At 37.1% G+C, this 27,690-nt stretch overlaps 1 protein-coding gene across 1 annotated transcript; it reads right to left on the reverse strand.

Annotated features, from left to right (window-relative positions):
- Positions 1 to 501: 501 nt before the first annotated feature.
- vasna (vasorin a) lies at positions 502 to 27,690 on the reverse strand. The gene is made up of 2 exons (XM_056447651.1): positions 27,484 to 27,690; positions 502 to 4,763 (listed from the first exon to the last, which is right to left on the reverse strand). The coding sequence occupies exon 2, from the start codon at positions 4,725 to 4,727 to the stop codon at positions 2,667 to 2,669; it is 2,061 nt and encodes a 686-aa protein (XP_056303626.1). The 5' UTR covers positions 4,728 to 4,763; positions 27,484 to 27,690; the 3' UTR covers positions 502 to 2,666.

The following is a 27,690-nucleotide window of genomic DNA, read 5'->3' on the forward strand; positions in this document are numbered from 1 at the left end:
CCAGTCCACAATTACTTTTTTATATTGAAGATACATCATTTTGTATTTTTTGTATTTTTTTCACCAAATCATTTGTGAACTTGGCTATTAAATAATTTACTTTGATCAGGACTGAGGTTGATTAACAGATTATATCTGTAGAAAAATATATCTGATGCATTTTTACATTGGTTTAATTCAGTGGATGTTTTCATCCCTAACATAACAAAGGGGTAGTCAATTTGAACAGTGCACTATGGTTAACAAATGATGAATTAACTATTTGCTAATGCTTAATACATTATTCATAGTGTGTAGTTATTATAAAGTGTAATGTTTACAAACTGAATTTTAGTTCTGCAAAATGTTGCAGCAGCTCAGCATCAAAAAATAAATAAATAAATAAATAAAAGAAACATTGAACACTATATTACTATATATGGAATGTCAACTGTATGAAATTACAGAAAAATTCTTTTGAAATGTTTTTGGTTTTGAAAAGAAAAACAAAAGTTACAGAGGTCACAAAACATTTCCATTTTAATTTCTCAAAAGACATCACATTTAAGTACACACTTTACATAAAAAAGACTTGGCTCTGTGCACAACACAAAAGAGAAACAGCAAGCATCCCAATGCAAGCTTGGAACATAAAAGCAGTTTTGAAAATGTTTCAAATATTTGAAGCCCCTCGTGCTGTGTCCTCTTTCCAGTTCAAATGTTTAGATGTCTAAGACGTCGTCATGTTCAGTTTGCACACGACATACGGTCACAAATATGTGATACACAGGGCTACAAAAATTGACAGAGCATGGGGAGAATTTGACAATTGACCTTTCCTCACTTTGGAGTAGAGTACTGGCTCCATTTCTCTTAACACAACTTACTGAGTTGATAATACACATAAACATGCAATTCCACAATGACAGATCTGGCTCGGAGCTTTCAGAAAAGAAAAAAGAAGCAGTCAATCTCCTTGTAAATGGGTCTTGTTACATTCCTTTACAAATTTATATTTGTTGAATTATTTAGTACCCTGGTGTATGTCAAAATACTGTACCGTGGAAAGTACAATCACTTCACCATTGTAAGCTTTCATAGTCAAGTGAGCAAAGCCATCTGGACTAGTTTGCGGTGTTGTACAACATAAATTGCGTTCAGCTCGGCAACACATACCAAAAAAATCTGGCTTTGAAGTCTTTCCGTAGTTTGCCTGTGTTTGGGGCCCAGTCTGAATTATGACTACGGGGCATTTTTAGAAAGCTGGCACGTCAAAAAACAGCTTTGTTAGAAGCGTTTGTTATCCATCTCCTTATATAGTACTAGTCTGTTTGTTGATGTGTGGAATTTGTTGAGGTCAAAAATGTCTGCGGGTGTTTATAGTCTTGCAAAGTGTTTCTTTGTCAGACATTAGCAAAGATGGAGAAATTAAGTGAAGTGGGTTTGTTTTCATTCAGAAGAGTCAGTATGAGGAGAAAGAATGTTTGCTACAGTCACGTGTTTACAAATAAAAACAAACGCAACAACTTACATAAAAAAAGACACAGAAATGGCACTGAAAGGAAAAGTTTGCCCATTAGCTATGATTCCATCCACTCATTTTATGTGCATTTTGGAATATCACTTTAAAAATTCTTAATAGAAACTGAAAAATATGCATAAATTCTGAAAAATGGGTAGAATAAACTTTTTATCCAATAAGAAAAAATGTGCAAAACTATAATGGAAACACATTTACAGAATAAATTCCAGTATGTGCATCAAAAAATAGTGATTTTGTTTTAACAGATCATGAATGGGTGTGATGGGATGGCTTTAATGGACATGCTAAAAATATTGGTCATTGTGAAATCCAGTATAGAAACAGTCCATTATTATTATTCTCCAATGTTTTATGCGATGTTTCAGTTTTGCACATAAATCAAATTTGTACTTTTGGATGGAAACATAGCTATTTACTCATGCTAATGTCTTTCTAAAGATGTTTGACATTCTTTAATACAGATTCACACAGTTCTGGAACACTTTGAGAGTGAGTAAACAACAGAATTAATCTCCAAGTTGAACAATTCCTTGTACAAAAAACATTGTAATTACATAGCTAAAACAGCGTAAACTAGAAAAAGTAAGAAAATGTCACTTCATTGTGTGTTTTTCACAGCAAATAATCTCCCGTGCAGGATAGATGGGGTAGAGGGACAGTGGGATGCTTTGATGCTGACCTATTTGAAGCATCTTCTAAGAGACTGAACACTTTCAGTTCCTCTTTTAGGCACAGTCCCAGTGTCTCTGATCAGTGCAATTTTTTTCTGGACAACAAAACAGTCCAGGCGTCCAGGCCACAACTTCTGACTCCTGTCTACCAGTTCCAGAGCCAGCTACCTCTAAAGCCTGTTTTCCAGCCTAGCAACACCGTGTACTGCATAATGTCTGGGCACCTCTTAAGAGAGAAATCCTCTGATAATCATAGTTATAAAAGGCACTTAAGTTGTATCTGTAAAAAAAGTTAAGATGGCACATGCATCTGGTTTAAATACTGGCAGTCAGTTTAAGCGTTTGGCTGGGATGCGGTAAAATGTTCACCAACCCAGCAGAGTCTGTCTAGTGTCTGCATCGCACCCGCCTGCAGGGGTCATGGAGCACATTGCCCTCTGTGAGCTGGAGGTATGAATTGCGCAATTTGGCTTTTACACATATAAAGCTTTTGTACAAGCTATATTGTTGTTGGCTGGACACTGTCCTTGTATTAAAAGTACATCATATTCCAAGCTGTTTAGTGCTAATGATGGGGAAGGCGTGATGTCGGTTTGTTTTGGATGTGTCAGTCCATTCTCTGGGTTGGTTTTTACTCCTTCCAACTCTAAAGGAGATGTCTCATGTAAGTCCATGTCTTCTGGAGCCTTGGGTCTCCTCCTGCGGCAGATGACAACCACAGTAGCTATTGTGGCAACCAGCATCACCACTGCCACCGCTACCACAATGGGTATAAGAGAGGAAGAAGGTTCGGTCCTGTCAACGCTGGGCTCATGGGAGGAGGGTGGGATTCCTGCTGTGCGAGCCTCCATGCAGGCACTAACCGAGACATGGACAGGCTCTCCCAAAGGGCTAGCACATACAGAATAAGTGCTGTTTGGTTGTAACCCTCTAAGTGTGTATTCAGGGTAAGTTGGAGGCACATTCAGCTGTAATGGTCGGCGGTCAGGACCTGACAAGTTACTGTACGTCAGACGGATTCCACGTATGTGTGGTCTTGTTTGTATGTAACGGTGAAGGTCTAATGAAATGGAAGTGCTGGTTATGTGATGGGAGCTGATTGTGTTAGGCTGGACTGTAGCGATGGTCTCGAGAGAAACTCGAGGTGAAGGCGGGGGAAGCATAGCTTCATTCTGAATCTCACAATAGAGTCCTGACATTGAAGGTGGACACAAGCAAACAATCACCCCATTTGACTCAAATATGCATGTTCCTCCATTTAGACAGATATTGGGAGGGCACATAATTCCTTCCTCCTCAGAATCTTCCATGATAATGCTGGGGAAAGCGGTGGTCTGATAAACAGGGAAGTTGTCTGCGTCTGCTGAGGATATGTCACTTGGTGGTGCTGGAGGAATGACGTGTGTTGTGCCTGATTGTGTAGAGGAGTTTGTAGGTTTACTTGTGGTACTACTTGTCCCCGCACTTGTTAGCTCAATGGTTGTTGTGGGACAGCCAAAATCTTTGTGTTCCAACTTTTCCAAAACCTTTCCTGAGTTTATTGGTGGAAAGTGGCAACGAGTCTCCTCCGTCCTCAACAGCTCCACACGTACATCCTTTAACCATGCTGGGAACCAGGCTAGTGTGCAGAGGCAGTTAAAGGGGTTTTCAGCTGCAGTGAGCTTCTCAAGTTTGGGGAAAAGGCTGAAGAATCCTTCAGGGAAGCCTTGCAAATTAAGGTTGCTTAAGTCAAGCTCAAGGAGATTGACCAAATTTTGGAAGTCTTCATGTTTCAGAGATCCCAAAGGGTTGCCAGTTAAATTTAGGTTTCGTAGTCCTCCCATTGACTTTAGTGTAGGTTGTATCTCTACAAGCTGGTTCTGAGAAACATCTAGAACGTGCAGATTTACTAGGCTGGCTAACAGCTCCTCATCCAGACTGGTCAGCCCCAATCCAGCTATTTTAAGGGATTCAAGATGTGGTGTCTGTAAATCTTGAGCTACAAGAGGTGGGATGCTATTATAACTAAGGTCCAAGTGGAGCAGTCTGGGCAGCCGCAAAGCAGGCAACACACTAATCTGATTCCCCTGAAGCTTCAGCTCCAAAAGGTTCCCCAGTCCCTCAAAGGCAGCTGGGTGAATGTTCTGGATGACGTTACCGTAGAGATACAGCCTTTCTAGGTTAACAAGTCCAATGAAACTGTCTTTGGAAATGTGAGTAATGTAGTTTGAGGAGAGATCTAGATTGTGTAGAGAGGAGAGTGGGCTGAATACACCATCGGGTATTTCACTGAGGGAATTCTGACTTAAGTCCAACATTTCAAGCTCGCCAAGCTCCACAAAGTCCTGCTGTTGCAAGATATTGATGTTGTTCTGAAAGACATAAAGTTGTTTTCCAGTGGACGGAAGGCCACGAGGCATGTAGATCAAGTTCCTCTGGACGCAGAAGATGTTGTTACTGGGGAGGCATGTGCAATCATGAGGACATCTGATGCTCAGAGACCCACAAAATAAGTAAAGCAAAATGAGATGAGTCAGGGGAGATAATGGCCACATTGTCAATTAGTGTCTTTTTTTGTTTGTGATCAATCCCTGCAATAGAAAAAGAAAATAATCTTGTTACTGTATATATTTCACAGATTGTTTGTCCTTTAAACAACCTTGCTTACATCAAACACCAAATACAACAAGAGAAAGAAACCATAAACCTGCACGAAACATTGATGTTCTGTGACAGTTAGAATGACCTGAACTATCATGCCTATTTAAACTTTTGTAGCTGATTATTGCATATCAACCACTCCAGAGAAAAATCTACCCATTTACTCATAGCACTGTATTATTCCTTATGAATACCTACAAAGTTTGTAAAAGTGTTTTTGAGTTTGTTCTGAATTAAATCAGAAGGACCACTAGTGACTCCTAAGTAAAATGAATAAATAGTTGCATGATTCTATAATTGAAACTTCTTTTGTGTTTTGGTTGAATTTTTTAAAAAATATTTTAAATCAGCGTTTTCTTTTTACAAAGACTGTGGTTTGAGGCCAGTTTGACTGAATGTCTTTTGACCTTCCTTGCACAGTTTCCACTGTTAGCTTAATAAGTTAATCTGTGAGAGTTTAGACCTCAACCCAAAATGTGTCTTAGAGCACAGGCCACCCAGCTTCTCAAATGCGGTGTCCAGCCAAAATGCACAATGCTGTTTGATTCTATATTGTGACAATTAAAAATGTCTGGACACAAGTAGCAAGTTAAAAGAAAAAAATAAACCTAATTAGTAGCATAAGTGGATGAAGCTCCTTCAAAAATTGTAAGTCTCTTAATTCCCAATTGAAGTCCTCGTTTCATTTTGTGTCTGACAATAGACAGTCTCTTAGATGTCTTTGATTTCCAGAGCAACAAAAGGATAGACCAAGCCTCTTCCATCTTCTCCACCACTGAAGAAACAATGTGTATGTTTGTGTGTACAAAGAATAGTTTACTGTTCCAACAAGAGTCCTGGCTGCTGAAGAGCCGCTCTATTGAAGAACATGCACAACTATTCATTTGGCAGGTACACTCACTCTTTTCATCCTTTTTTCTGTCAGTGTTTCCTTTTGTGAGCCTCTTTTTCTCACATCAACCATTTATCTTATTTTCTCTGCCCTTTCGTTTCCTCCTCCCCTTGAAGGGCAATGGCTTGGCTATTAGGAAAGCTTGTGATTATATTTGCTCATAGTCTTGTGATTATATTTGCTCATTCTGTGTTTTTTTATTATCTGATCTGATAACGTTTCAGATGAAGAAGAATGTTTGGCTCAGTTATGTGTCTGTTTTTTAACATGATATTCTCCAACTTATTAGCTGGTCCAACCTAGGAACCTAAAGCTCTGACACTCAAAACACTCAAAAACCTTGAGCTGCAGTAGGCGGAGTTGTAAGGTCCAATTCTAACCCTTAACCCTTCCCCTTACTCTGCACTCACACTATGCTAACCGAACCGTGCACGTTTCCCGGTTCGTTTGACAAGTGTGAGGGTTTCGAATCATGCTCAGGCATGCTTTAATTGGCCGGCCCTGGCCCAGTTGGAAGCAGTGTGCCACAGTGTGGTCCGGTTGGGCTTTGGTGTGGTACGCTTGTAGTGTAAGTGCAAAGCATGCCTGAAACTGAAGATACAACGTCACTTTAAAAGGGACTATTTAATATGGATTTATTAATCATTCTTTTCAATGAACGCGAACTGACGTAGTTTATTAAAGACGCAAACCCCTCACTGCACGTCAGCTGCACCTTCAGCAAACCTCCTAATTTGTGCAAGCATGAGGACTTTTATTATAATTTATGAACATTAAAAGTTGTGGATCTGTTCGGCAAAATATTTGACTGTGTGTCACTGCATCTTAAACGACTGAAACAATATAACTAAACAAATTTCCACTGTGCTGTGTGAGAGCGCTTCTCTTCCTGTTAAACTGAACAGTCGCATCAATGACGTAAGTGTGCTTACTGTAGGTTCGGAAGGCAAAAAGCAGTGTGAGTGCAGGCCATCGGGGGAGAGGGAAGGGGGAACAATCACACTTCGGCATGGTTCAAGGCAACTGTACCTAGTGTGCGTACACCCTTATTGTCCCAAATTCTTATCAGCTTGAAGGGCTGAGGGGAAGGGCTAAATAGCCCTTAAAACAGAGCTTTTCCAGGACCACACTAGAAACCAACGGGTACAAAAAATCATAGAATACAGCAGCTACATTGGCAAAAAAATCTGTCAAAAAATCTGGATCAAAATGTGTCATGCTGCTTTCTAAAGAATATGATGGTGGCTAAGAGAGAAGAATGGTTTCATAGACATCTGGCAAACATTTTTCTTCACAAAAAGCACCACATCAGTGTCACATCTTTTTCTAATTGCAACGAGCAGACACCGAATGGTTCCATCAGTGTGCGCAATATCATAGAAAAGATATGGCATGACAAGGTGAGTTTCTTGTCCGGTGTGACTCCTCTGTGCCTTAATAATTTCTCCAGAATTGATCGTATAGGTACATGTGTACCAGCTCCGCTACTACACTCTCCAGTGCATTCACGTTTCTAGTTTGGTTTTTTGTATGTTGTTCTCCTGTCTGACTCCCTTATGAATAGAAACCAATTGAAGGGAAGAAATTACATGTCAAAGAAGGTGGAGTTACAGAAAACACTCACTGATCGCGTAATCGTTATGGACCAATGGCAGCTCAGTTTTTAGGGGGTCAAACGAACTGCCCAAAAGTTCACTTTTTGATGAGCTGTTTTGAACTTCCAAAACCAACTCAAAAAGAAGATTATTTTGACCAAATTTGGTTAGAAATTACATCATTTTGGTTCATTTTTCAATTATGTTTGAAGTCTACTGGAACACTTAAGACAATAGGCACTTCCCAAAAATCTACTTCACCACCTTAGCTGGTAATGATCTTCTAGTTTGTTGCTTGTAAGAGCCAGTCTGCCAGCTAATTTTTAACAGGAACCTGCAGGCATGGGAAGGATAGTAAGTATGTATGAGTTTAACAGCTTTGCCTAGTGATTAGATGATGTGACATTCAATTTGGCCCAATTAGCATAATTGAATCATAATTATGCAATCTTTTTATACGAGTCTGTTAATCCTTATTTAATTTCCCTTTATAGATAATCTGACAGATCAAGTTTTAATGTTTCAGTGATTATGTTTTTAACTGTAGTTTTGCACATCCCTTGAATGTTCCATCTTCTCCTATTGCTATACACCATACTTGGGCTCTCTGTAGGTTGCTGGAGTTTTGTATAGAAACTAGAACTTTTTCATTAAAGAAGGGTTGCTACGTTCCTGTCTTTTGCCCTCCTTCTGTTCTTTTTTTTCCCTCCTTCATATTCACAATCCCACCGGCACGGCAGGAATTTTGCAATAACCCTAAAAATCTATCTTCATCACAGGAAGGTATGGGGCCTCCAGTGGGTTTGACATTTCTCTCTCTCACTCTCTCTTTATTTGTTCCAGGGTTCATGTGCTTGTTTGCCAGGCTTCTGTCAAAACTGATTGCGTGAAAACAGGTTTGACGAGGGTGGCAGGAGGTTGCAGATAAAGCAGAGCTAAAAGCCACCAAGACACCTTTTGTTCACTTTATAGGTCATACATCTTAGTCACCTATAAATTATTGCCTCATATGTACAGCATGTAACTTATAAAGGCAGCATTAGTGATACAAAAGGACGAGTTCAACTAAAAATGTATAATCTTTTCAGATATTTTGAAAAATAGTCTATTGTTTTGTACACACAATTAAAGTAAAAGAAAGTTTTTCCTCTATTCACTATAAAGACAAAACTGTTTAAGTATTTTTGCCCAAAACTGTCAATCTAACTACAACAAACTGATGATTTATGACACTTTTTAGCCTTAAACACAAGAACACTGGCATGCTCACACACACCCAAAAATCAACACACAGGTTTCACTCCAACTCTCAGACACATGCTCCCTCTGGGTTTGGCTTGGCTTCATTTTATTTATAAGCCGTAAACGATGAATGAATCCCAGACCGAATGAGAGATCAAGAAAACATCCATTTGCATTCATAGTAGATTTCTCATTAATTCTAACAAGTATGTTTTTTTTTCAAAAAGTTGATAAAGTAAGATTTAGAAAGCCCAGAGAACAATATGAGAGCCTTAATTTGAATGACCCTGTTTACACAGAATTTTGCATTTGCGTGGGGGTTTGTCATTTACTTCTTCTTTTGTATTCTTCATGCTTCCAATAAAAACAGCTTTTAAATGGCAAAGCTTTAAATACATTCACCCAAAATGGAAACCACAAAGTCAAAAATAGGTAGGTATAAAAATAGGTATAAAAAATAACAGCATGTGTGTGAAATTTGTTAATTTGACAGACTGGTGAGAGTAAAAAACTTAACTAAAACCTAGTGGTGCTACATTCAACTTCAAGCGAAATTTTGAATGGAAAAAGGTATAAAAACAATCAAACAAATAGTTCAACCTCTCACCAGTAGGTTGTAGCGTAGCTAAATTGTAGATATCTACTATAGCTACATCATATGCTGCTAAAAATATTTAGCTACAGTTTTTACAAGCAGCCTGTACTGTTGTGTAGTTAAATGTTTACTGTTATTAGCTTCTAGTGTTGCTAAAAGTTGCTAGCTATACTATGTACTTCAAAAAATATAACAATTTAGTAGTAGAAGAGCAGGTAACTTTGTACTGTTAGTAGCTTGCATTGTAGCCAACTGTTTTGCTAAAAATTAGCTGTACTACAGTACATGCTTTAACATTTTTGCCTACAGTTTGCTAGCAGCTTGTAGTGTAACTAACTTATATACTAGATAGGCCTATTTAGCTACATCATGCTGCTAATAACATTTTTAGCTACAGTTTACAAGTAGCTTGTAGCTAACTGCTTGTTTTTTGTAGCATGTAGTGTAGTCAATTGTTGATTGATGTTCGATTACTCCACACTGCTAATGAAATATTTAGCTACAATTTACAAGTAGCTTGCAGCTAAATGCTTTTTTTAGTATCTTGTAGTGTAGATAATTGTTGCTTGATGTTCGGTAACTCCACCGACTGCTAAATATTTAGCTACAGTTTACAAGTAACTTGTAGCTAACTGCTTGTTTTAGTAGCTTGTAGTATAGCTAAGTGTTGCCTAATGTTCGGTTACTCCACATGCTGCTAATACAATATTTAGCTACAGTTTACAAGTAGCTTTTAGCTTAACTGCTTGTTTTAGTAGCTTGTAGTGTAGCTAATTGTTGCTTGATGTTCGGTTACTCCACACACTACTAATTAAATATTTAGCAACACTTTACAAGTAGCTTGTAGCTAACTGCTTGTTTTTAGTAGCTTTAGTAGCTTGTAGTGTAGATAATTGTGGCTTGATGTTCGGTTAGTCCACACACTACTAATTAACTATTTAGCTACAGTTGCTAAAGTTTGTAGCTTGCAGTGTATTTAACTGTTTTCCTAGATATTTAGCCACATTACTGCAAAAAATATTACATGTACATTGAAATACAGTTAACGTTTGTCTTATTTTAGTAGCTAGCAGCTACATGGTAATTTGCAACAACTAGTAAATCTTAGCTCTTTGTCATGAGCTTGACAGTTTCAGTTGACCAATTAAGCTGCAGTTGTAAAATATGGGACACACAAACACACTCATAGGTTAACATTTACTATTAGAGAGTTGCTATTACTATTAGAGAGTTGTGACTTCTCGTTTCCTTAAATAAAATGCTACTGTCATGATATTACTCAAAGCTAAACACACACATACAAGTAAATACACATTTCCGTCAGCAACTCCTGCGCACAGCTGGATTGTGTTACCCAGAATGCACTGGTGCAGTCTCTCCGGTTGACAGCAAGCTCCCATTAAGTAACTGTTTTGTGATTAGGGTAGGGGGAGGACTTGAGGGAGGGAAACCAAAAGAGAAACAGGCATCTGCACTTAAATGTGGATTCTGCGCAAGTGTGTGCATGCCCGTAAGCGACTGTTTGTGTTTACGCATGCTTGAATCACATTCATGACCATGTGGCTTATTTAAAATCCAAAACAGATTGATCAGGGCAACTGTGACTTTTCACTTCAACCTCAACAAAGCCTCCTCAAACTACAGAAGCTTATTTGCTCTAGTCTGATGTGCACTAAAATCACAAATATGAAGAAATGGAATCTGGAAAGAACAAACTCAGGAATGTTCTACAGACTCAACTAAACAGAAAACAAAGACAAGTTGTTCAATTCATTAATGCTACACTGACAAGAACCAAAAAAGTATAAGGGGGATCAGATTTTGTTGGTTGATTATAAGATAACCATAATTAGATGCACTTAACAAGTAGTTTCAGCTGTAGCGTTTATACAAACTCACACACTTCCCATCCTCCAGACAAAGACGCTCTCAAACACACACAAAAGACACTAAAAGGTGGAGAGTGCCTTAAACAGGATTAGGTGCAATAAAGGTGCACCATCCAGCCTCAGCTTTGCCCAGAGGCAGCAGGCAGTTCATGTTACAGTCTACTCTGTGTGCATGTGCGCACCTGCTAGTCAAGCACATCCACTGAGATTCTGCATTTCTGAGTGAAATGTGAGAAACTTAACAAGACAAAAGTAGACCAACTAACACATGCCGCTGACACACGCCAGCCTGTCATATACTGTTACAAAGGTGACTGCCTATCTATCTATCTATCTATCTATCTATCTATCTATCTATCTATCTATCTATCTATCTATCTATCTATCTATCTATCTATCTATCTATCTATCTATCTATCTATCTATCTATCTATCTATCTATCTATCTATCTATCTATCTATCTCTGTCTGTCTGTCTGTCTGTCTGTCTGTCTGTCTCTCTGTCTTTTTGTATGTCCGTCCATCATTCTGCCTGTCTGTTTATCTTTTTGTCTGTCCATCCATCAATCTTTTTATATGTCCGTCCATCTGTCTGTCTATACTTTGTCTGTCCGTCCATCAGTCTGTCTTTTTGTCGGTCTGTCTATCCATCCATCAATCTTTTTGTCCATCTTTCTTTCTGTCTATCTATTTTTCTATCTCTTTTTTTGTCTGTTCGTCCATCTGCCCATCCTTCTGTCTATTTGTTCATCCATCCAGCCATCCATCTATCTTTTTGTCCATCCGTCCATCAGTCTGTCTTTTTGCCTGTCTACCCATCCATCAATCTTTTTGTCCATCTCTTTCTATCTGTCTATTTTTCTATCTCTTTTCCCCCGATCACTCAGTTTAGATGGCTGGCCAGCTTAAGGAAGAGTCCTGATGGTTCCAAACATCTTCCATGAAGTTTCATGACATCTTCCACAATTACGGATGATGGAGGCCGCTGTGCTCATTGGAACTTTCAGAGCAGCAGAAAATTTTCTGTAACCTTCCCCAGCCTTGTGCCTCGAGACAACCCTGTCTCTGAGGTCTACAGACAATTCCTTTGTGTTCATGCTTGGTTTGTGCTTTGACATGCACTGTCAACCCTGGGACTTTATATAGACAGGTGTATGCCTTTTCAAATCATGTCCAATCAACTGAATTTACAAGAGGTGAACTACAATTAAGTTGCTGAAACATCTCAAGATTGATCAGTGGAAACAGAATGTACCTGAGCTCAATTTAGAGCTTCACAGCAAAGTGTGAATACTTATAATTTGCAACAATTTCAAAAAATCTTTTAGTTAGTAGAATTTTGAGGAAATAAATTAATTTAATCCATTTTTCCATCCATCCGAAAGTCAAGATTCACATGAATTGAGAAATGTTTCAAAAATATTCCTGAAAGTTTAAGTATGACAACTAGATTAACTATTGTGCATTCAATGACTTGAGGAGTAGATGTTATGAGGGGTTCGACAACTGCACAGAGAACTATAAAATACGTTTTCAGCAACATGACATTAGCAATTGATAATGTAGGAAATGTAAATAGCTGCCTGAATATACAAAAGCAAACACAACTTGTTCAAAACAACAAGAAACTGCTTCTATGATGCACACAAGTAATGTGAAGATTGGTTTTTAAAAATGTCATTTATAATGTGAAAAATGCACCAGAGCGACTGAAAAAAACTATAGCATGTCTGGCACGAGAGGTATTTTTAGATGGGTGTGTTTAAGAAGGATGTCATTCTGCCGTTCTTAGCTTCCTTTTGTGCTGCACATTTCTTTCTGAAGGGCTGCATTTGAAAGAGGAGCGCATTTGCTGCTGGATTAGCCGTAATGGTGTTGCTGCTATGTCTAGCATGCTGTCAGGTAGCATAATCTGCAGCCATGACATTGTGTGCACATGATTCACATTCATTCTGCGCCTTTCTATGTATGGTAATTTAGTACAAAATATTTTACAATAAAAATATCTGGATGACTATTAATTAATTTAATTGTGAAACAAAATCTGAATAAGACATCAAGAGGATTTTCACCCATATATTAAAAGATAAAATTAAGTCATTCTCTAATATTGTAAAGGTTATGAATTCATACTGAGCTTTAAGGAGTTGTATAAGCAGCTTTAAAGGGAACCTATTATGCCCCTTTTTACAGGATATAAATAAGTCTTTGTTGTCCACAAATGTGTAATGTTTTATAACGACCCCTTTGAGGCTTTAATCTCAGTTGTGCAATTTTAGTGACTGTCGCTTTATATTCAAATGAGATTGTGCTCTTTTCAAAAGAGGACGGAGCTACAAATGCCAATGTGTCAGCATAGTGGCAGATTCAAAAACAAGACTGACTTCCTATGAAGAAGAGCTCATCACTAATGGGCAGGGCTTTCCCGCTCAGATGACACGTACAAAAGGAAAATGTCGATCAAAGTATTTCTGCACTTTTTTATGCAGTGTGATAATAAAAAAAAAAACTATTTATAAATTTCTATCATTACAAGCTGGCTATATTCACAGACTGTTGGCACACAAATGTGTTTAAACCCCTTATAAAAGTGACTTTTTTTCAAAATAGGTCCCCTCATGGTGAGTTAGATTCTTTATATTTCATGAAAGCATCTGTCACTTTTCATTGTAACTTCATGCAAAAAAGGCATAAAAACTGTACTCCAATATTGTGACTAATATTGTTTTGTATTGTGAATATTGTGTTAATTTTGACAATTTTTAATATATATATATATTGTTTAACAACAGTTTGACGACATAATTGTGATTATAAAAAAGAAAATCAAACACGGAGAGTCTAAAAATCATTTTATACGAGGAACTACTTTCTTTCGCCATTCATTCACATCTGCAGCTGACGATCAAAACAACAGAAACCATTACTAATTCACCAACATCACTTTAGAGCTAGTATTTGAATGATTCTCTAGCATACTGTTTAAAGTGAGGACAAAACAGGTGATTTTGCTCACATCTTATGATTATAAGGCTGAACGACATGAAATGCCATCAATGTACAGAGATTTCCCAGTATTTCTCTGTTGCAATCGGGATATCGCAACTAATTAATTAACAAAGCAAAGCAAACACTACCAGATTACTGTGGTATAAATACAGCACTACAACATACAAAAGTGAGAAATCGACTTAAAATGTCACTTACCTGATTTGTAATGATTAGATCAGCTGTAAAACTTTGACATTTTTGGAGTTTTTCCTCCCCTAAGCCCTTATTAGGTTGTCTCTGTCGCCATCTTGTAGCAGAACGTTAACCTTTTTGCTCTGCTCAATGACAAGCTAATAGCCACTGAATCTCCAAAATGATAAATATTTAAAATAGGCCTTGTCCTTATAAATAAACTGCATAGTTTCAATCTAAACAACTACATTGCTGCCTAAAAAAGCACATTATGTTGTCCAACCGCTGTAATATTTGTCAAACTGTAGTGAGGCAGAGAACTCTCTGTCCTTGACAGTGTGTCTTTCTGCAGGTTTAGTTCTTTGTTTTTTGGCTTCCCTTCACATGAAATCCATGTGTAACAATAACAGCTTTCTCCTTGACATCTCTCATAGAAAAACAAACACACTCACACCACACACACATATTTATCTGACCAACTCAACATTTGCACACCTGCTAAACACATTCGAGCAGCAAGTTATTCAAGTTAGCACGTTCCATATTGTCATTCAGTCTACTGCAGTGGAGTACGCAACATGCTGGGTGTCAAGTGAAACACTTTTTTGGCTCGATGCCACAGATCATAATACCATGAGTCATTTGCAAGTACACAGATTGTAGGCGCTAGTGTCAGTCAACAGTCAAAACCCTGAGTGCTAATGATGTTTACCATTGGTTTAGTGTCAAAGAGTTTAGCAGGTGTCGTCACGTGTTCATTCACGCTGCACAGGTGTAAAACGTCGGTGCAAAACCCAAAAACTATTGCACTCAAACAGTCACACCGTACCATTATTAAACCACCAACCATCAAAATGACTCAAATTTGAAATGAAGGTGCCATTTACATTAGTGTTTATGTTTTCAAAATACAGTTGTTACAATTACATCTGGTGTTCACACTAACCAGAAACTTTGAATCGTGAAAACCAAGCGTTTTGAAAGATTATTGCATATCATTCCCTGATTTGTCAAGCTACACTCACATAACCGTTGCTCAACCAAAAGACATATATACGCTGGCCCAGTTAGTGCGAACGGTCAAGTATCAAATGTTTTACGCTGTACAGTGTGGTCAAAATTGTATTTATGAAAAACAGTAAAAACATCAGTCTGAACGAGGAGAGTTTTCATTCATTCTGCAATATTCAGTAGTGTAAACGCAGCTTAAAATGTGGATTGTTTTATTAGAACAAACTCAATTAGAGCATAAAATAATGCATCAAAAAATCATCTGAATGTGAAAGAGAAGTGAACTGAAATAAACTGAAACAATACGCCACTGGATCTGTTCTTCGTACGTGGATTACTCAACTAGCTGGATTAATCAATGAGCTGGATTTGGTTATTGACTATTTGACACAATCCAGGATCGTTTTGTTCTTCAAAAGTCGTCCGAGTGTTGTTGTCATAGCAACAGTTTTAATAGCTCAAACCTAACAAACAGATTTCATATAAACAGGATTCGATCGGGTCTTTTCAAGCAAAGGTAATACTGAAAGTATGGACCGAATTCTGATATCTTTTTAAAGTAGTAGTTGTTATATACACCTGAGAAATAGTAAAATAGTTAAAAATTTATATATGTACATTTAAAGTAAACAAAAGCATATATATTTCATAGAAGTTTAAAATATATATAAATAAAACTTATGCAATCTGCACTCTGAATTAAGAGACTGTCACGAGGTGGTTCTCCCCAAGGTGTTCAAAGAGAACATTTATTAATATGGACTTATTAAATACAAATGGCACAATTTTGTGTACCAGCTTTAGTACAATTTGTGTATGATAATAGACATGCACAATATTCAACTTATTTTTTTTAGGAATAGTAATTTACGCAGTCATGCACATGTTTTGACAGCTAATTGACTGTGATGCTTTTTTGAATTGATGCTTTGCAAAAGTTGCACTCTTTTACTGTTATCAAAATGATTTTTTGACGCAAAATTAATTTATACAGCCAGTAAATGCTTTCACTGATTAAGAAACTTAAATAGGTCTATGCTACTATAATAAAGAAAATCCACTCTTATTGTAAAATAATAGCGATAACTTGCTAAATACTCGACACATGAGAGTGTAAAGCCTGCAGCCAACAAAAAATGTGGAAAGTTATTGCGTTTCATATTTAACAAACAGTTTACTACAAATTTGATGTAATTTTGCTCACATGGATAATTGAATATTAATCAGATGATGTCATTACGCTGCTGTGCCGTCAGCCAATCTTTGCATTGCAGATCATGATTTCGAGAATCGATAGATCTGTCCTTCACAACACACGCAGCGATCTCAGATTAGTTCATCCAGACATTTTAATCTGATTTGCGAACTTGTTAGAAGAACAAAATTAGCCAAATATCAGTTATCAAGATTGAAAGATCCAGGATCTGTCAAATCATCTTAGATTATTTAAGCGAGGTATGAAGAACGGACCCCAGAAAGCTTTAATCTGAATTTGGATATGAAAATAGTGTGAACTGAACGGGAGCAAAAACTTTCACTAAACAATTTTAAATCAAGCAATACATTTCCCAGAAAAGATTCAGATTTCAAGTGATTTGAATCTGAATTTAATGTGAACAAGTTTAACATGAATTTAACTGAACCGATCAACACAGGGGGAAAAAACGTATTAAAATTAAACCATTCAACGACTGCATGGAAAGCAATCATTTGAATTTAGAAGTGACCAATGTGAATGAAAAGTTAACTGAATTATATTGAAATTAAATTAAATGGCATTTGAATGTGAATTCAAACAAAAATTACGTGAGTGGGAGAGAAAATGGCTTTGTTTGAAAACCATTTGCATACAACAAAGTCAGGAAAGTTAAGCAGATTGAATTGATTTTGATTTGAATTCAGATTAAATGTGAACCCAACATGTAACATGAATTGAACTGAACTAGACAGAGAGAAAAGCAATATTAAATCAGTATAAGCTACAAAATGACTGCAAATAATTATATAAAGTGGCTGCACAGAAAGCAATAACTTATTAGAATTAAATCCAATTAAAGGTCAACTAAATATTTCATAATTCCAATAAATATGGAAATATGAATTAAAAGTTGATAAACTAATTTGATTGAATAGACCGTAAGAAAGACTGTAGGAAATATCTCCCAGCTGGGACGTGCTGGAACAAATCGGCCCACCGCCCCCTTGTTGCCCCGCAGGGGGTGTCCTATCTTCTGACCAGCTGTGTTTTCAGCTGTGTGTCAGGGGCTCTACAGACCAAATCTAAAAGCACTAATTCAAGCGCATCTGAAATATAGAACCACTATGCACAATATCTTTGTCATAAATCAAATAATCACATTTGTGATACTGAGCATATGATCTCTCTGGTTGAAAAGGTCAGATTTCCTCGCTTCCACTGAAACACAAGAAGTTCTTTAGATGATCGTCAGGTTTTATACATGTTTAACTCCAATGATACGGTCTAAAACGCAAAGGAATGACAAATCAAAATACTACTAAGACTTTGTGTGTATCGGCACAAGTACAGTTTGTTTTTGGCTCTATATGTGTATTGTAGACCATGTAAAAATTGTTCAAATTTCATCAGCACTAGAGTTGCACTGAATTTGATTGATTTTTGTCAATACAGATAACCGATAGTTACCAAATACTAATATATATATATTTACATATTTTTATTAATTTTTATGAGCTTGATTAAACGCAAACAAATACAGACAAAAATCAGATACCTTAAAACCTTACAGAAAAGAAAATACTTAGATCTTTCTTTTCCCAAAATAATTGACCAATTGCAATTCATGAAATTGTAGTTTAAAGTCTGCGTGAACTGAAAGTTGCTGAGACTTTTATTGCATTATGTTGATGTACTTCCAACTGAAACTGAATATTTAGTGGGGGGCGGAGCTTTATTTTTGCACATCATTTCCTCATAGCTAGGGCCAGGCGGACATTTTTTGCTATTTCTGTGCAGAATTTTGTTAAAAATCTGCAGATTTATGTGGAATGACTTTGGGAGTATCATAACTAATACCTTAATATATGAAATGATTAGTAATACCTTTTGAACTTGTATTTAATGTTTACAATGCAAATCCAATTAGATCCACTTTATTTGGTAAACAAAGCAAGTCTCTCATATGATATATCTACTAAAAGAGAGAAAATATGACTTTACAAACTGTATTGTGAATAAATTATATTAACATTTTCATATTAGTCAATAATATTACTGAAATTAATGTATAAACTGAATAAATATAAATTTACACATTTACACAAGTAAATAAACAGAAGCAATGATGGGCTCAAAATCTGCGGAATTCTGCGTGTGCAGATTTGGTGTGGGCGTACTCATAGCTAATTAATGCTAAGAGGGATGTGCTGACGAATATTTAAATTAGTTTTTTTGATTGAAGCATGCACAACAATACAATGCTTTTCATAAACGTTTTTCACCCAGGCTCATTGGAGATGAGAGCTACATTTTTGAGATGCAAGAAATATGTACTGGTTGCTACGTCTTCTTGCAGTTTTTGTGTTCGCAAATTAACTAGAGACTGCCATGTACATTTTTTTGGCGATCTCAAATATGTTACGGAGGCCATTTTCTCATAAGTGCCATTTACGAAACTGCTATGTACATTTTAGCATACTACTACAAGAGTATCAGTCTGAGGCGTAACTTGCAGTTATCGAGATCGCATTGAACCATGTGAGATGTCACAACGTCATGTTGTTGGCAAGAATACTTTCCAGAGTACATTTTCAGCAAACGTTTCAATCGTTTTCTTCAAATTTATCCACATCCTATTTAATGATATATTATTATGTTCATTCACGCAACTCCATTCGCTGACTTCTTTGTCCGTTTTGTTGATAGTTAGCCTACTCGGGGTCAACTCCTGTGGTTGCAAATAACAGTACCGAGCGTGTCAAGTATGAAAGCCTCCAACTCGTGGCCGTTTGTGCACAGTGGAGTAGGTATAGACTTAATAACGTCTATACTAAGTCCACAACTAAACCCAACCATCACGGTTAATAACTGTGACCGTTGGCTTTAGGGTTGGGGAAGGTGTAGACATTAATAACTATAATGGTTGGGTTTAGGATTGGGGCAGGTTTTCATGTTAATAACTGTGATGGATAGAGCGCCATCTTGCCGGCAACATGCGTCTCAGTAACGTCAAGTTACACCTCTACTACAAGTTACACCCTCTGCAGACAGACCCTACTCTATTGTCCCACCCAGCCCCTTCTCTTAACCCAACCAAAAGTATTTTCAAAAGCAAAGTAGAAGAGAAAAGCCATCACTGCCGTATAGTGCTTTTACCAAAGTATTAGACTGCTGTTTTTAGGTTTCATTTAACTTTTTTCTGAAACCATCCTTTTCCAGATTCAAACCCCAGTCCTGCTCCACCACCAAAGTCCAACACCATACCTGGCGAGCTACCAAGCAAACTGTCATGTCCCTAAACCCCACCACTAAACCTACCTCTCATTGGGAATGAGCAAATTGTACTAAAATGTACAAATGAGATAGTACAAATGAATACGAATTAGCCACTAAATAAAAAGTTACGAATTGTCATAAAATTGCATTGGTTTCTACCTGCGGTTATCCAAACGATGGCCACAGACAGTGAGGGGTTTGTATTTTTAATAAACTATGACAGTTTGCATTCATTGAGAAGTAAGAATGATTACTAAATCCATATAAAACAGTCCCTTAAAAGTGACGTCACGTTTTCCGTTTCGGCCTCAGGCACACTTTGCACTCACACTACAAGCATACCACGCCAAAGCCCAACCGAACTGCGATATGGCACACCTCTTCCAACCGAGCCAGGGCCGGCCAACTGAACTGTGTCTGGGCCCGATTCGAAGCACTCACACTTGTCAAACGAACCGGAAGATGCGCCCAGGGATGGTTCGGATAGCCTAGTGTGAGTGCACCCTTAGAGTAAACAATGAATTTTTGAAATAAAGGATAGAGCGTAATATAAAATGAAAAACTGTTTATTATATATATCATCGTATTGCGCTGTCTGGAGTTACATAGCAGATCTATTTACATTCAGCAGCCCATTAAATTAAACAAATGAATGCCGGTTCAGCTTCAGTGATGATAAGGTATGCTGGAACAAGACCAAATCGGTTTCTCTGCCTGCCTGTCCCGACCTGTTCCTACTGGGGTTCACTAGAAGAACATTTACCTCCTTTGAAAGATGCAGCGCTTCTTTGTAATGTGTAGACATGGTGTAAGCGTGGCTAAAGTAACTAAATACTAGAGTAGCCCTCCATCACTCTTCAGCACACTACTCTGTTTGTGTATGGTTGCAGCTCAATGAAAAGCAATGAAAGACAGTGTGTGCAATGTGTGTGTGTGTGTATGTGTTTTAAAGGCTTATCTGATCGTGTCCTGGCAGTCTGCTGATGAATTTATTCTGAGACAGTTCAATTGCTGCATTGATCGATTTAAGCGCGCACAGCCAAAATTAATGTATCGGTGACCTCAGTGTGACTCTAGTGTTCACAAGTTGATTGTGTGACTTTGCCGCGTGAATGTGCAGATGATTTAATCACTCAAAACTTTGTCAATTCTGCCATCGTTCGCTCAATGTATCACTGTCTTTCTTCTGTGCAACACAAAAGCTTTTTTGTAGTCAGTGGGATCTAATGTTGTTAGGACACCATTGACTTTAATGCTTAAAAGCAGTTAACTGTTCTTGAGAAAATGTTTCTGTTTTATGCAATAAAATAAAAATGAGCTTTTTCAGTTAGACAGACTGTTCAAACATGATTTAAAGAGTAAGAGACCACTTTAAATATATTATTGGTTCTCTAAGTTTGGTTAGGTTGATGTTTTATTTTATGAATGGTTGATTATGTTTCCGAACGTTTACATTAGAATATTAGAATTTCTAGCATTTACTTGCGAATCAATATGAAACATTCAATATTTTCAAGCTTCATATTGAGATACATTCACATCATGTAGTAATTATTGCTTAATTTAGGCTTAATTTAATGTTACTTAACTACGTAATAAACAAGTTTACCTAATTAATTAATAAACACTAAATGTTTTCAAAAGTCACAAAAGTTGCATTAAAGGTGAAATTGTGAAATATTATTAGTATTTAAAATAATGTTGCCTTTTAAATAAATTTTAAAATGTGATTTATGCGTTTGCAAAGCTGAATATTAAACGTATAGTATCATATGACCCTTTAGAAATCAACCAATAAATCAGTAAACATTTTCTAATATAATGAGTGCTGAAAATTGTAATATTTTTATAGAAACAGATTTTTTTGATGATTAGAAAGAAAGTGCAATTATATATATACAGTGGGGGAAATTAGTATTGAACACGTGACCATTTTTTTCAGAAAACATATTTCTAAAGATGTTGTTGACTTGAAAAATTCCCCAGATGTTGATAACAGCCAAAGAAATTCATATGCAAAGAAAACAAATCTAATAAGTATACAAATTAAGTTATGCGTTATAAAATAAAATGACACAGGAAAAAAGTACTAAACACATGAAGAAAGGGAGGTGTAGAAAGGCAGTAAAGCCCAGACAGCAGCTGAAATCTCTCAGTAGTTGTTCAGCAACCCTCTGCCCTTCCTCATTGTAAACTAACTGTAGTTGCTTCAGTCCAACATCTACATTAGCAGGATGATGAAGATGAAACCAGGGTGGACATTTCAGCAAGACAATGATCCAAAACACAGCCAAGGAAACTCAAATGGTTTCAGAGAAAGAAGTCAAGCTGAAGAATGGCCCAGCTAATCACCTGACTTGAATCCAATTTAAAATACAAAATAAAGATCAAATTTGATAGATGAGACCCACAGAACTATCAAGATTTTTACACTCTGTTGAAGTCTGTGAAAAAAAATAAATAAATAAAAATCACACCTAAGCAACACATGTGATGTCATTCTCCATACGAGAGGCATCTTTAAGATAGTGACATGTTGAATACTTATTTCCCCCACTGTGTGTTTTACTGTGTGTAAAACGTTGGCTCCACATTGATGTATCTCAATCTGTCTTTTAGTACATTCTGATATTTTACTTAACATAGAACTGTATAATGGTCTATTTAAAACACCACAACGCTACTCAGCATTTTTAAAAATGTTTTTATTAAAACTTTAATATAAGTCCTGCATCAGGCAAAGTAATAGGAGAAACAGATCATCTTTGATCAAACAGTCTCCTGAGCGCCTGCATTTGAAAGACGTTAGACGGATGTTTGCTGTTCTTAACTTGTGAAAACCTGAACACCACCCAGCAGACGCGGCCAAACGACACAACTCTCTATCCTCAAGCGAATAACAAGATGTTACAGCTCATAGTCAGAAAGAAAAAAAGTTAGAAAGTTGAAGAAGCCTTTTTACTGCACCTAGGATGATTTAAGTGCCGTGATGCAGTCTGCAGTTTAATCCCAAAAAATAAAATAAATAATGACTGTTTCCAAAGAGGTTTCCTCAGCGCTCTTTTGATTTTCTATAGGGCAACTGAATATTTAACTCCAGCCTAAACTCACACTATTGGCTGTGCTGCTGCTATGTAAAAACAGCTTACCCTTTTCAAATTTTACATGATAATAGTATCATTTATCTGTGCATGCCATAGTGTTTTTGCGCAGCTGAAAGTCTAAAAATGCTCACCTGTAAGGGCTTCTCTAAAGGCTGATTTATACTTCTTCGTCATGCTCATGTGTATGGTCCGGCGCAGTCTTCGCGAGGTCGCAAAGCCTCAAAATGTAACTCTATGATTGTTCAGCTTGGTACTGGTGACTAGCGTGGGTGGTGCTGAGAGCCGCAAGCCCGATGGAGTGAGTGTTACTAAGTGTCGAGTCACAAAAGGAACTTGAAATGGAAACTTTTGTTTTGTGTTTACCTTATGATTAAAATTGTTGCACATCCAACAATTCCCGCCTCTGAATGAGCGACTTTTAGCTACTTGTAGCAATCACAAAAAAACAAAACACCCACAAAAAAACTCAACACAGAAGAACATAAAAACCTTCTGCCAGCTAGTGTTTTGGAAGTGTTACTGCAGAGCAACACAAACAGTACGCAGAAGTATAAATGCACAGCTATGCGCAGGGCATGCAAGTATAAATCAGCCGTAGGTGTTGGATTATTTAAAAAACAATAAGCGCTCAACGTTTTGTGTAAAATGCACCATAAGCACCTCACTGCGCTTCTTACTGTAGTTTTAAAAAATAGAGCTTCTCTTGACATGAACTGTTTATTTTTTTTAAATGCTCACTTCAGTAAAATACATACGCCCTTACAGCGTTTATTTGCAGAAAATGACAAAAGGTCAATATAAAATATTACATGGTTTCTAACAGTATGTTGAGAAGAGACATATTTGTATAGTATAGTTTTGTATAGTATTTTATGTACAGCATCCAATCTTATTCTTTCTAGCACTTCACAGACTTCTGCCATGCTTTATATGCATGTTTTTATTCCTTTGTTTCTTTTGGCATTGATTCTTGTCTTCACTTGGCTCATGGTCAAACACACACACACACACACACACACACACACACACACACACACACACACACACACACACACACACACACACACACACACACACACACACACACACACACACAGCAGGGTTTCACTCTAAACTGTGTTTTTACAAGTGGACGCCATGGCAGAACATGCATGAAATAAATCCTTAAAGCCACAACATGAGCTTTTCCTTACTAGCTGTGCTTATGGGGAAGTGATTTTTAAAACCAGTAATTCATACCAGTTAAATTGTTGGACGTACAACTTCTTCATGATTATAAAGAGTTAGAGACCATCCAATATATGATTGGTTCTCTGTTTGGTTAGGTTGGTGTTTTATTTTATGAATGGATGATTCGGTTTTCAAATGTTTACACTTGAATATTAGCATTTCCAGCATTTACCTGCAAATCAACTAGCTGTGCTTATGGGGAAGTGATTTTTAAAACCAGTAATACAAACCAGTTAAATTGTTGGATGTACTGTACAACTTCTGAATGACTGACATTAAAATTGCTTTCTGACATTAATAGGTTTAAATGTTGTTCCATTGTTCCATGTATAATACACTTGTATTGCGACTCTTTGTTTGCTCAACACTTCAAGAACTAAGAAACCAAGAGAAAATCAAATCCCTGTCTTAATGGGAGGAGGAGGGTTTGTTTTTTTGGCAGTCACTACTTCTGCAACAGATTTGAGTGATTTTGAGCGATTGGCATAAACCAAACAACAAGTGTCGTGTTTTTGACCTTTAACAACAGCTAAAGTTGCACACAAGACACAAAAGCGCAGATCTTTGGGTTTCGATAAGTAAATAATCATCAGATGTCAGACACTTGACTTTACCATGGTCTAACTAAAGTCATTCTTCACTCAGCATCTGCACACACTTATTCCTGCTCGCTGTGTCTTAACGTCCATCATGGCGTTATTAACTACGACTGGGAAGCTTCTTCTGAGATACTCCCCTATTTAGTTGTCATGGTGGCATGACCCGAGCACTTATTAGCTGACCTTTGGGATTAGTCCAAGCCTGGCCAGGGGGGGTTAAGCCTTCATCTCCGAATGCCCAGTATAACATCCTACCAACCCCTTTAATTAAATTGCCGAGACACAGAGTCAGGAATGTTTGCTTGTTCTCCTTCTGTATCTCTGTCTTTGCTTTTCTCATACGCTCATCCCTCCTTCATAGCCTGAGTGCCCCCTCAGTGTTTGCCTATCCCGAATGATGACTGGCTGACTGCCAGCTGATCTCCAACCAAACCGAGAGGAACGTGTTAACATGCGTACTGCAGTTATTATCACACATTACATAAGGAATGGAGCCCAGATTACTAATAACGGATCGGATTTAACGCAGCTGGTGCTTGGAGTGCTTTGACGTCATTCATAAACAATATCTATGAAGCAAACAAATAATAACTTGGGTTTTCTGCTCCAAGTGTCAGTGAGTGCACTATAAACGTGGTTGTGCAATACGTTGAAAATACCTACAGTAAAAGTTCATTCAAACATCACAGGTTCTCCAAGAGAGAGTAAAGTTCTTGAGTTGCTTATGAGGTTCTTTGGAGTTTAAAAAGTTTGTACATTTGGATCTTAAGATAAGCATATCGGGTTCCTGTCAGTAAAATTAGTTTTTTTTTTAATGACTTGCTGAATAATAAAAAGCAAATTTCATCTCTGGTTTCATAAAGAACAAGTTTTCCATTAAATAAAATTGGAAAAACTTTTTTTTTGTTTACAAAAATGTTCTTGAAACTAATGAAAAGGTGGTTATTTGAATGTTTTTTTTTTAAACCAATAATGGTCGCTGCAAAAAATCCCTTCTGAAACCTCTGATTTTGTTCAAAACTACATAACAGGTAATTTCACAGATGCTACACCAAATGTGTTTTAATAATCTAGTTGACATTTAAAGGTTACGAGCATTTCAACATCTCCTTTAGACCTCTTGCCAACCACTGAGCACAAGAAAGAGGCGTACAGCTGAGGAGGATTTACAAAACTATTCAGAATCACAAAAAAAGAATGGCCAGAATCTCAGCATGCCACTCAACCCTTGCTCCATAGTACTTCTTGATAGAGTCCTCCACAAAAACCTTTCTCCTCTGAGTCTTTGAAGCATGAAATTAATGGGTTTAAAAGCCAGAATAACTGAGCGAAATCTCCTTTACACCACATGAATCTAAACTAATTTACACTACTTGTCAATTTTGGTGTGTAAAAAAAGTTTATTGACTTCAAGGCAATATATAGGAGCACATTCTGGCACATTACGCAAATCAAGAGAGTCAATTTTGTACAAGTTGTACCAGTCGACAGCTGTATAAACTAGGGCTGGGCGATATTGCAAAAATGCAATCTCAATAAATATTTTCCATATTGAACGATAACGATATATAATTCGATATAAGTTGAGTTGGTAATGCTTCTAGATTTAAAAGAACACACCAACAACGACTTATGCCACAAAGTAGAGGGTCCATTAAATGGCATAACATATTTTCAGCTGAAATTTTTTCTCTAATAATCAACACACTTTTAGGTTCCCAATGTTGCACATTTCTGTAGTGTGACTGGCTCTTAGATCAATAGAGTAAAAACGTCCAGAGCTTATCATTGTTATTGACATAAATTTGATCGCGATTCGATATAATATCGTGATATCGCATTCACAATAGACCAACAAAACGATACATAATAAGGTTTTTTCATAATCTCTTAATACAATAGAGATGCTGATACAAAAGCAATATATCTGACAGCAGTTTGATTGTGTTGCCGATGTTTTTCTTGCGCAATAACGTCTATTTGTGCTCTATACAAGCAATTAGATTGACAGCACTTGTTTCTGTCTGATAGCCTATAGTGAACTGAACTGTGGCAGATGTGTTTTCCTCAGGTGAACGCGACTAACTTTCAAAGGAATAGTTCACCCAAAAAATGCTAATTTCAAGTGGTTCTAAACCTTTGGCGATTTACTTAAGTTGAACACAAAACAAGTTATTCTGAAGAATGCCGGCAGCCATTCATTGTATGAAAAAAAAGTCAACGACGGAAATGAGTTAACGTTCGGAACGAGTGGATGATGAATAAATGATAAAAATAATTTTCATGTTGTGGTAAACATTCCAAAATCTAGTGTTTTGACATATGCGCATGGGTAATACCACCCTAATTAAAGGGTCAATTCAATCCCCAACAAACTCGCACATGTAGTATAATATTGTCTAAAATAAGAGGTATTGTGCTTTAAGATTCTACTTTAAAGTCATAACTTACGATTTATTGCTTCACGTTAACTTTCATTCATTCGTTGTTTATGTTTTATTCTACCGGATAATGAGATAATCAGAGGAATCTTCAAAACTAGCTCACAAACAAACACATTCATCACCGAAGCAGCATTGCACGTTATGACATATTGACTTAGCTTACCTAGTACGAAGCTCGTAAGATTTAAAACAGACATTAAGCTGCAAGCAATAAAGCAGTGTTTGTACAGCTACAAAACTGAAAGGTCAAAGCAAAGTTCTAGATTTGTTTTACTATGTAGGTTTTCATGAAATGTTTAATGCAACCTGTAATCCGTCTATTAAAGATTTAACTTTTCTTATTTACATTCAGAATATCAAGAAATAGTAGGCTAAATCATTGCACTGCTTACCTGTACAAAATACGAAACGTCAAGCAAGCGCGCGTTGTTTTATCCACAAGAGACTGCGCTTGTAGGCTACTTCATTGCCTAAGCAGGAATCATTTCTCCTGAAGGCAAGCTTTAACAACACATCACTGTCCAGCGCTCATATGTGGAGTCTCCTGGTCCGTACAGTTTGCGCCCAGCCAGACGTCTGAACTTCAGGAACTCGATTGT

Source organism: Danio aesculapii, chromosome 22, assembly GCF_903798145.1.
Source record: "Danio aesculapii chromosome 22, fDanAes4.1, whole genome shotgun sequence".
NCBI classification, from domain to species: Eukaryota; Metazoa; Chordata; class Actinopteri; order Cypriniformes; family Danionidae; genus Danio; species Danio aesculapii.